Source organism: Cetorhinus maximus, unplaced genomic scaffold (genome assembly GCF_964194155.1).
Source record: "Cetorhinus maximus unplaced genomic scaffold, sCetMax3.hap1.1 HAP1_SCAFFOLD_125, whole genome shotgun sequence".
NCBI classification, from domain to species: domain Eukaryota; kingdom Metazoa; phylum Chordata; class Chondrichthyes; order Lamniformes; family Cetorhinidae; genus Cetorhinus; species Cetorhinus maximus.
Window position 1 is genome coordinate 499,754 of NW_027596127.1, and position 11,888 is coordinate 511,641.

Genomic DNA, 11,888 nt, shown 5'->3' on the forward strand with positions numbered 1-11,888 from the left:
ATCAGCCTAGTGAACTTTTTCTGCATTCCCTCTATGTCAAGTATATCCTTTCTTAGGTAGGGAGACCAGAATTGCACACAATACTCTATTGTGGTCTTACCAAGGCCTTGTATAACTGCAGTAAGACATCCCTACTTCTGAACTCAAATCCTATTGCAATGAAGGCCAACATACCATTTGCCTTCCTAATTGCTTGCTGCACCTGCCTGTTTACATTCATTGACTGGTGTACAATGACACCCAGATCCCTTTGTACATCCACATTTCCCAATATATATAAATAATACTCTGCCTTTCTGTTTTTCACACCGAAGTGTATAACTTCACATTTATCCACATTATATTGCATCAGCCATGTGTTTACCCACACACAGAACTTGTCTAAATTGCCCTGAAGCCTACATTGAAACATACATAGAAAATAGGAGCAGGAGTAGGCCATTCGGCCCTTCGAGCCTGCTCCGCCATTCATTATGATCATGGCTGATCATCCAACTCAATAGCCTGCTGCCGTTTTTTCCCCATATCCCTTGATCCCTTTCACCCCAAGAGCTCTATCCAACTCCTTGAAAATATACAATGTTTTCAACTACTTTCTGTGGTAGTGAATTCCACAGGCTCACCACTCTCTGGGTGAAGAAATTTCTCTTCATCTCAGTCCTAAATGGTCTACCCCATATCCTCAGACTGTGACCCCTGTTTCTGGACTCCCCCACCATCGGGAACATCCTTCCTGCATCTACCCTGTCTAGTCCTGTTAGAATTTTATAGGTTTCTATGAGATCCGCCCCCCTCATTCTTCTGAACTCCAGCGAATATAATCCTAACCGACTCAATCTCTCCTCATATGTCAGTCCCGCCATCCCAGGAATCAGTCTGGTAAACCTTCGCTGCACTCCCTCTATAGCAAGAACATCATTCCTCAGATAAGGAGACCAAAACTGCACACAATATTCCAGGTGTGGTCTCACCAAGGCCCTGTACAATTGCAGCAAGACATCCTTGTTCCTGTACTCAAATCCTCTTGCTATGAAGGCCATCATACCATTTGCCTTCTTTACCACCTGCTGCACCTGCATGCCCCCTTGCATCCTCCTTACAACTCTCAGTGCTGCCCAGTTTTGTGTCATCAGCAAACTTGGAAATATTGCATTTGGTTCCCCCATCCAAGGCATTTATATATATCATGAATACCTGGGGCACAAGCACTGATCTCTGCAGTACACCATTAGTTACCACCTGCCACCTGGAAAAAGACCCATTTATTCCCACGCTGTTTCAGGTCTGTCAACCAATTCTCAATCCATGCCAGTATATTACCCCCGATCCCATGTGCTTTGATTTTGCCCACTAGCCTCTTATGTGAGACCTTATTAAAAGTCTTCCTGAAATCCAAATACACCACATCCACTGGTTCTCCCTTATCTATTCTACTAGTTACATCCTCAAAAAACTCCAGCAGTTTAGTTAAGCATGATTTCCCTTTAATAAGCCCATGCTGACTTTGTCTAATCCCGTTAATGCTTTCCAAGTGTTCTGTTACCACGTCTTTTATAATAGACCTTAGCATTTTCCCCACTACTGATGTTAGGCAAACTGGTCTGTAAATTCTCTGTTTTTTCTCTCCTTCCTTTTTTAAATAGTCGGGTTACATTTGCCACCCTCCAATCTGTGGGAACTGCTCCAGAATCTATAGAATTCTGGAAGATGACCACCAATGCATCCAATATTCCCAGAGCCACTTCCCTTAGTGCTCTGGGGTGTAGGCTATCAGGCCCTGGGGATTTTTCAGCCTTTAACCCCATTAATTTCTCTAGCACCATTTTTTTTACTAATACTGATTTTCTTCAATTTCTCCCTCTCACTAGACCCTTGGTTCCCTAACATTTCTGGGAAATTATTTGTGTCCTCTTTTATGAAGACAGAACCAAAATGTGTGTTCAATTCTTCAGCCATTTCTTTGTTCCACATTATAATTTCCCCCGTTTCTGACTGTAAGGGACCTACATTTGTCTTTCCTAATCCTTCAACCCTCTGAGAGAAAAAAATTTCTCCTCATCTCTGTCCTAAAAGGGTGACTCCTAATTTTAAAACACTGCCCCCTAGTTCTGGACTCACCCACAAGAGAAACATCCTTTCCACGTCCACCTTGTCAAGGCCGTTCAGGATCTTGTATAGATTATACTTCAATCAAATCACCCCTCACTCTTCTAAACTCCAGTGGATACAAGCCCAGTCTGTCCAACCTTTCCACATAAGATAACCCACTCATTCCAGGTATCAATCTAGTAAACCTCCTCTGAACCGTCTCCAATGCATTTACATCCTTCCTTAAATAAGGAGACCAAAACTGCACACAGTATTCGAGGTGCGGTCTCACCAATGCTCTGTATAACTGAAGCATAACATCCTTACTTTTATGTTCAATCCCCCTCGGAATAAAGGATAACATTCCATTAACCTTCTTAATTACTTGCTGTACCCGCATACTAACTTTTTGTGACTCATTTACTAGAACACCTAGACCCCTCTGCACCTCAGAATTATGCAACCGTTCTCCATTTAAGTGATACTCTGCTGTTTTGTTCTTCCTGCCAAAGTGAACAACTTCACATTTTCTCACATTAAACTCTATCTGCCAGATCTTTACCCACTCACTCAACATATCTCTATCCATCTGCAACCTCCTCATGCCCTCTTCACAACATACTTTCCTACCTATCTTTGTGTCATCTGCAAATTTAGCTCCCATGTCTTCACTCCCCTCATCTAAGTCATTGATGTAAATTGTAGAGAGTTGAGGCCCCAGTACAGACCCCTGTGGGACTCCACTCATCGCATCTTGCCAATCAGATAAAGACCCATTTATTCATACTCTCTGCTTCCTGCCAGCCAGCCAATATTCTATCCATGCTAATATGTTACCCACTACACCAAGCACCTTTATTTTACATAATAATCTTTGATCAAATGCCTTCTGGAAATCCAAGTACAGCACGTCTACAGGCTCCCCTTTATCCACTACGCATGTTACCCCTTTAAAAAACTCCAATAAATTGGTTAAACATAATTTTCCTTTCACAAAACCATGCTGACTCTTCCCAATTGCCTTGAGCTCTTCTAAGTGCCCAGCTATAACCTCCTTAATGATCGATTCTAATAACTTCCCCACAGTAGACATCAAGCTAACTGGCCTAAAGTTTCCTGTTTTCTGCCTCCTTCCCTTCTTGAATCGAGGGGTTATATTTGCTACTTTCCAATCTGATGGAACCTTTCCAGAATCAAGCGAATTTTGGAAAATTAATACCAGCGCATCGACCACCTCATAAGCCACCTCTTTTAAGACCCTAGGGTGTAGTCCATCAGGACCCAGAGACTTGCTAGCCCACAGCTCCATCAATTTGCTCAGTACCATTTCCCTAGTGATTTCAATTTCACCAAGTTCCCTTCTCCAGTTCACCTCCTGATTTGCAGCTATTACTGGAATGTTTTTTGTATCCTCTATAGTGAACACAGAAGCAAAATATTTGTTCATTTCTTGTGCCATTTCCTTATGATCTACTATTAACTCCCCACTGTCACTCTCTAGAGGACCAACACTCACTTTACTTACTCTTTTCCTTTTTAAGTACCCGTAGAAACTCTTGCTATCCGTTTTTACATTTCTAGCTAGCTTCCTCTCATACTCTAATTTATTTCTCCTGATTAACCTTTTAGTCATTCTCTGCCATTCTTTATATTCTGTCCAATCATCTGTCCTGCCACTCATCTTTGTGGAGTTGTATGCTTTTTCCATAAGTTTGATGCTTTCCTTAACATCCCTAGTTACCCACGGATGGTGGGTCCTCCCCTTAGGATTTTTCTTTCTGGTAGGAATGTACTTATTCTGAATGCTCTGAAATATCCCCTTAAATGTCTGCCACTGCTTCTCTGTTGATCTGTTCTCTAGCCTAGTTTCCCAGTTCACTTCAGCTAGCTCTGCTTTCACTGCCACATAGTTGCCCTTGTTTAAGTTTAAGATACTAGTCCTAGACCCACTCTTCTCCTTTTCAAACTGGATGTAAAATTCAATCATATTGTGGTCGCTGCTACCGAGCGGTGCTTTACTCTGAGCTCATTAATTAATCCTGTCACATTACACAATACTCTGGTTGGTTCCAGAACATGCTGCTCTAAGAAACTATCTCGAAAGCATTCCAAGAACTAGGCTACTACTGCCATTTTGATTTTTCCAGTTTGTGTTTAGATTAAATGATTATTGCTGTCCCTTTACCACAAGCACACAATATTTTCTCTTGAATACTTTGTCCTACACTGTGGCTACTGTTAGAGGGCCTGTAGACCAGTCCCTAATGACCTTTCCCCCCTATTATTCCTCATATCCACCCGAACCGATTCTACATCCTGATCTCCTGAATCAAGGTCATCTCTAACTATTGCACCAATGCCCTCTTTGATTAACGGTGCTACCCCTCCACCTTTACCAAGCTTCTATTCTTCTTGAATATCATGTACCCCTTAATATTAAGGACCCAATCATTGTCGTCCTGCAGCCACATCTCCGTAATTGCTATCAGATCATATTTAGCTACTTCAATGTGGGCCATCAATTCGTTTGCTTTGTTATGAATGCTACGTGCATTCAGGTAGAGAGCCTTTAGTTTTGTCTTTTTGTTACCTTTGTAACATCTAGTCTTAACTGTTGATGTATTCTTAGGTTTTTTTCTCTGTCCATTCCTGCCATTCTCTGATCCTCATATCTCATGTTACTATTTTGTTCTCCTGTCTTGACTCTCCACCTTATATTGCTACCTCTACCCAAACTTGATCCCTCACACCTCTTGTTCAGTTTAAAGCCCTCTCTACTTCCCTAATTACGCGATTTGCGAGGATAGTCGTCCCAGCACGGTTCAGGTGTGAACGGTCCCAACAGCACAGCCACCACATTCCAGATCCGAACCACTCGATTGACCCTGTCTCCACCACACTCTCAGGGAGCACATTCCAGATCGTAACCACTCGATTGACCCTGTCTCCACCACACTCTCAGGCAGCACATTCCAGATCCAAACCACTCGATTGACCCTGTCTCCACCACACTCTCAGGGAGCACATTCCAGATCCTAACCACTCGATTGACCCTGTCTCCACCACACTCTCAGACAGTGCATTGCAGATCCTAACCACTCGATTGACCCTGTCTCCCCTACCCTCTCAGACAGTGCCTTTCAGATCCTAGCCACTCGATTGACCCTGTCTCCACCACACTCTCACACAGTGCATTCCAGATCCTAAAGACTCGATTGACCCTGTCTCCTCCACACTCTGAGTGAGCGCATTCCAGATACTAACCACTCGATTGACCCTGTCTCCACCACACTCTCAGACTGTGCATTCCAGATCCTAACCACTCGACTGACCCTGTCTCCTCCACACTCTCAGGCAGCACATTCCAGATCCTAACCTCTCGCTGTATAAAAAACATTTTCTTCATGTCGCCATTGCTGCTTTTGCCAATCTCCAATTCTTGACCATTCTGCTAACTGGACTAACTCTGCTGAGGCCACTTATGATTTTAACCACTTTGATTTGTCCCTTGTCTTCTGAAACCTGTGTCCTGTTGGTATCATTCTCGCTGACTGCCATACCTCCAAGTTTGTTATGAATGGATCCCTTTCTTCGAGTTTCCCTCTCCCTATGGAATTTTTCAGCTGGTACTGATGGATTCAGCTTTAACCATCTCCCCAACACATCTCCATAAAGGGTACCACTTGGTACTTTGTACGATGTATTCACCTGCACACAGGAAAGCAAGGGTGGAAATTGCACATGGCCAACCACGAACTGCAAAAGGCTCCTTTGAGAACCGTGGCATTATAAATGTCAGACTCCCGTCTCAGAGAGGACAGTCCTGGGGGATAGATGAGTTGACGGCACAAAAAATAGAAATGAATGAATGTGACTTGATAGCTGTTACGGAGACGTGGTTGCAGGGTGACCAAGACTGGGAACTCAATATTCAAGGGTATTCGATGTTCCTGAAAAATAGGCAAAAAGGAAGAGGAGGTGGGGTAGCTTTGTTAATAAAGTAAGGTATCAGTGCGGTGGTGAGTAGTGACATAGGTGCAATAGGTCGTGATGTGGAATTAGTTTGAGTGGAAATAAGGAATATCAAGGGGAAGAAGTCATGGGTGGGAGTTATCTATAGGCCCCCGAAGAGTTGCCTCACTGTAGGACAAAGTATAAATCGGGAAATAATGGAGGTGTGTAAGAAGGGTGCTACAATTGACATGGGTGATTTTAATCTGCGTATTGACTGGACAAATCAGGTCAGCAGGGGTAACATGGAAGATGAATTTGTAGAGTGCATCAGGAATTGTTTCTTAGAGCAATATGTTGTAGAACCTACCCAGGAACAAGCTATTTTAGATCTAGTAATGTTTAATTAGGGGTTAATAAGAGATCTCGTAGTTAAGGATCCTCTAGGGGGTAGTGTTCACAACTTGGTAGAATTTCAAATTCAGTTCGAGAGCGAGCAACTCGGGTCTCAAACCAGTGTCCTCAAGTCAAATAAGGCCAATTACAGAGGTATGAAGAAAGAGTTGTCTAACGTGGGCTGGGAAAATAGACTAAGGGGAAGGTCAGTGGATGAGCAGTGACAGACATTTAAACAGCTATTTCATAACGCTCAGCAAAAATTTATCCCGGTCAAAAAGGACTCGATGAGAAGGATGAACCACATGTGGTTAACAAAGGTGGTCAAGGAGAGTATCCAATCAGAAACTAAGGCATACAAAGCGGCAAAAACTAGCCAGAGGATTGGGAATTCTTTTAGGAACCAGCAGCGGATGATTAAAAAGCTAATAAAGAGGGAGAAAATTGATTATGAAAGTAAATTGGCAAGAAATATAAAAAACAAACAGCAAGAGCTTCTGCGGGTATATAAAAAGAAAGAGAGAGTAGCTAAAGTGAGTGTGGGACCGTTGAAGGATGCGACTGGAGAATTGATAACAGGGAACAGGGAAATGGCAGATAATTTAAACCAATATTTTGCGTCGGTCTTCACGGTGGAGGACACTATAAACATCCCAAAGATATCAGAGAAGCAAGGAGCTAATGGAAGGAAAGATCTTGTAACAATCTCTATCACGAGGGACAAAGTATTTGACAAACTAATGGGACTGAAGGCAGACAAGTTGCCTGGACCTGATGGCCTGAATCCAAGGGTTTTAAAGGAAGTGGCTGCAGAGATAGTGGAGGCATTGGTTGAAATATTCCAGAACTCACTGGATTCCGGGAGGGTCCCAGCGGATTGGAAAACCGATAATGTGACGCCCCTATTCAAGAAGGGAGGGAGACAAAAAGCAGGAAACTATAGGCCAGTCAGCCTAACATCTGTCATTGGGAAAATGCTAGAACCCATTATTAAGGAAGAAATAGCAGGACATTTAGAAAAGCTTAATGCAATCAAACAGAGTCAACATGGATTTGTGAAAGGGAAATCATGTTTGACAAATTTGCTAGAATTCTTTAAGGATATATCAAGCAAAGTTGATAAAGGGGAACTGGTAGATGTAGTGTATTTGGATTTCCAGGTGGCATTCGATAAGGTGCCACATAAAAGGTTACTGCACAAGATAGGAGCTCATGGTATTAATGTATTTGTGTGGATTGAGGATTGGTTAACACACAGAAGACAGAGAGTCAGGATTAATGGGTGTTTTTCAGGGTGGAAAGATGTAACCAGTGGAGGGCCACAAGGATCACTCCTAGGGCCTCAATTATTTACTATCTATATTAATGACTTGGAGGGGGGGCAGAGTGTAATGTATCCAAATTTGCTGATGATACAAAGCATGCTGGGGGCGGGGGGGTGGGGGGGCGGCATATTGCGATGAGGATGTAAGGAATCTGCAAGGGGATATAGATAGGTTGAGTGAGTGGGCAAAATCCTGGCAGATGGAGTTTAATGTAGGAAAGTGTGAGGTCATGCACTTTGGTAGGAAAAAATCAAAAGGCAGATTATTATTTAAATGGAGAGAGACTCCAAAAAAGTGCAGCACAGAGGGATCTGGGTGTTTTTGTGCATGAAACACTAAAAGTTAACATGCAGGCACAGCAAGTAAATAAGAAGGCAAATGGAATTTTGGTCTGTATTACTGGGGGGTTGGAGTTTAAAAATAGGGAAATCTTGTTACAACTGTACAGGGTGTTGGTGAGGCCGCACCTGGAGTAATGTGTACAGTTTTGGTCCCCGTATTTAAGAAAGACTATCCTGGCATTGCAGGCAGTTCAAAAGAGATTCACTAGGCTGATTCCTGGGATGAAGAGGTTGACTTATCAAGAACGGCTAAACAGGTTAGGCTTTTATTCATTAGAGTTTAGAAGAATGAGGGGTGATCTTATTGAAATGTACAAGATTCTGAGGGGGCTTGACAGGGTAGGTGTTGAGAAGATGTTTCCACTTGTGAGGGGATCTCGAACTTTGGGACAGAGTTACAGAATAAGGGGACACTCATTTAACATTGAGATGTGAAGGAATTTCTTCTCTCAGAGGGTAGTGAATGTCTGGAATTCTTTACCCCAGAGAGTTGTGGAGCTAGATCACTGAAACTAGATAGAGGAGGTAGATAGATTTTTAAAATATTGGGGAGTTGAGGGCTATGAGGAGCTGGCACGAAAGAGGAGTTGAGGCCTGGGCAGATCAGCCATGATCTTATTGAATGACGGGGCAGGCTTGAGGGGCCGAATGGCCTACTCCTGCTCCTATTTCATATGTTATGTTCTTCGATACACAGTATATCCAGAAACAAATTGGATTATCAATTGAAATGCTGTCAGCCAATAAATGACTCCAGTCTGATTATTCTATCATTTGGCCCATCAGTCTCACTCCACCCAGACTCCAGTCTTGATTTCTGATGTGGCTATACAGCTCGCAGCTCCTTGCTTTTCTTAGCCACTACATTGGGATACATTCATTCAGTTCATTAAATTAATCATATTTAAATTTACATTTGCCTCATTCTGTTGCAAATTTGAACATTATTTTCTATCCTCTTTGCAGCTATTGACTCTCCCGATATCATCGATTCTGTCCCCGATCCATCGAGCTGGCCAGTCCTCCCCACACTTGGTGGCCATGGTGATGCTGTTTTCCCTCCTTGGTATGTGCTCTTTGAAAACACTCAGAAAACAGTTTGGAGAAATACTTGTCCCTCGTCCGATGGTGGTGTTATTTCAGATACTGAAGGTTCTTCCACTGAGTCGATACAACACTGTCCACTTACAGCTGGAACCTGGAATTTCCAGGAATTCTCCGGGATCAGCACAGAGAAGCAGGCTCCCCGTGCACGGACACTTTCGTTGGATTCCAAGCTAACGAGTTTAAGGTGCCAAGTGCAGCAAGTGGATGATGTCCAGTTGTACATGAGCTGCAGTGAGGAGTCCAGTGAAGATAGCAATGCTGAACCCGCTGTGAAACCATTCTCTCAACCTGCTCCTGAGCAATCAAACTGGAGAACTATCCGAGCTAAACTGGACCCAAGGAACTGGCTCCAGACACAAGTGTAACTGCAATGATAGGAGTCAAGAGTAAGGCGCCCTCAACACTGTGAATATTATGGGATAAAGGGGCAAAATCTGGTGGGCTCCAGTCTTGACAGGGTACATATGTATCTCTGAGAGGCTTGGATGGTGTATCTGCAGGATTAGTTTGTGTGGGTATCTGTGTCTGTAGAGGGTATTTCTCTGCCTGTGTCTGGGTCCCGTGTGTCTGGGTCAAGTATGTCAGTGGTCTGTGTCCAATATGTCTGCATTTGGAATCTCTATGTCTTTTTTCAGGTCCCAGTGTCCCTCGTATCTGGGTCCCGTGTCTCTGTGTCTGGGAGCTGTGTGCCTGGCTCCAGCTCCCGTGTGCCTGGCTCCAGCTCCCGTGTGCCTGGTTCCCATGTGCCTGGTTCCCATGTGCCTGGTTCCCGTGTGCCTGGTTCCCGTGTGCCTGGCTCCAGCTCCCGTGTGCCTGGTTCCCATGTGCCTGGCTCCCGTGTGCCTGGCTCCAGCTCCCATGTGCCTGGTTCCCATGTGCCTGGTTCCCGTGTGCCTGGTTCCCGTGTTCCTGGCTCCAGCTCCCGTGTGCCTGGCTCCCGTGTTCCTGGTTCCCGTGTGCCTGGTTCCCGTGTTCCTGGCTCCAGCTCCCGTGTTCCTGGTTCCCGTGTGCCTGGTTCCCGTGTTCCTGGCTCCAGCTCCCGTGTTCCTGGTTCCCGTGTGCCTGGTTCCCGTGTTCCTGGCTCCAGCTCCCGTGTTCCTGGCTCCAGCTCCCGTGTTCCTGGCTCCAGCTCCCGTGTGCCTGGTTCCCGTGTGCCTGGTTCCCGTGTGCCTGGTTCCCGTGTGCCTGGTTCCCGTGTGCCTGGTTCCCGTGTGCCTGGCTCCAGCTCCCGTGTGCCTGGTTCCCATGTGCCTGGTTCCCGTGTGCCTGGTTCCCGTGTGCCTGGTTCCCGTGTGCCTGGCTCCAGCTCCCGTGTGCCTGGTTCCCATGTGCCTGGTTCCCGTGTGCCTGGTTCCCGTGTGCCTGGTTCCCGTGTTCCTGGCTCCAGCTCCCGTGTGCCTGGCTCCCGTGTTCCTGGTTCCCGTGTGCCTGGTTCCCGTGTTCCTGGCTCCAGCTCCCATGTTCCTGGTTCCCGTGTGCCTGGTTCCCGTGTTCCTGGCTCCAGCTCCCGTGTTCCTGGTTCCCGTGTGCCTGGTTCCCGTGTTCCTGGCTCCAGCTCCCGTGTTCCTGGCTCCAGCTCCCGTGTTCCTGGCTCCAGCTCCCGTGTTCCTGGCTCCAGCTCCCGTGTTCCTGGCTCCAGCTCCCGTGTGCCTGGTTCCCGTGTGCCTGGTTCCCGTGTGCCTGGTTCCCGTGTGCCTGGTTCCCGTGTGCCTGGTTCCCGTGTTCCTGGCTCCCGTGTTCCTGGCTCCCGTGTGCCTGGCTCCCGTGTGCCTGGCTCCCGTGTGCCTGGTTCCCGTGTTCCTGGTTCCCGTGTTCCTGGTTCCCGTGTGCCTGGTTCCCGTGTGCCTGGTTCCCGTGTGCCTGGCTCCAGCTCCCGTGTGCCTGGTTCCCGTGTGCCTGGTTCCCGTGTGCCTGGTTCCCGTGTGCCTGGTTCCCGTGTGCCTGGTTCCCGTGTGCCTGGTTCCCGTGTGCCTGGGCTGGGTCTGTATGTCCTGTGGTGTGTTCTACGACTGTCAGGAGCTGAACTCTGGAACACAATTCTGGTTACACTTGGAAAAGCGACTTGCGTTCACAAGTACAAATTCTTTTTGTCCAACCAGATGAATGATTCCTCTCTAAGTGAATAAAATCTCCATCGTGACCTGGAACAAAATATTAAAACTAGTTTCTAAATGTGTTCCCGACCAGCTGAGTATCTGTCCAAAATCTGCTTTACCGACAATCCAACTTTGTAACTTTTACTAAAAAACTAATTATTTTTGCCTGTGTTTCTGTAAAAATATTAATTTAATATTTTTGTGTAATTATTTCTCACTGTTTCACAAATGTATGAAAATTAAACAATGTATATAATTGTATGCTTATTTCAAAATAAATTAACACAAAATAACCAACTCAATTTCATATTCAGAGCATTGGTGTTAGAGCAGTCACAAGCAGCTGGGGAAAAGCTTTGGTGCAATAGCAGCGAGAGTTTCTCGATTGACCCTGTCTCCACCACACTCTCAGACAATACATTCCAGATCCTAACCATTCGATTCACCCTGTCACAGAATCACAGTGCAGAAGAGGCCCTTCGGCCCATCGAGTCTGCACCAACATATGAGAAACACCTGACCGATCTACCTAATCCCATTTACCGCCCATAGCCTTGAATGTTATGACGTGCCAAGTGCTCATC

General features: G+C 45.5%; 1 protein-coding gene across 4 annotated transcripts in view; it reads left to right on the top strand.

Moving 5' to 3' along the window:
- Positions 1 to 10,144, top strand: part of rtkna (rhotekin a) — a 157,854-nt gene extending 147,710 nt beyond the window's left edge. For 2 of the 4 annotated variants that reach the window (XM_078534856.1, XM_078534854.1), the window contains one exon: positions 9,068 to 9,921. In XM_078534856.1, the coding sequence (XP_078390982.1) occupies positions 9,068 to 9,573 (506 nt within the window). In that variant the 3' untranslated portion in view covers positions 9,574 to 9,921. Of the gene's footprint in view, positions 1 to 9,067; positions 9,922 to 10,127 lie in introns of those variants that run through there. The other 2 variants (XR_013574196.1, XM_078534857.1) reach the window with 2 other exon arrangements.
- The last annotated feature ends 1,744 nt before the right edge of the window (positions 10,145 to 11,888 follow it).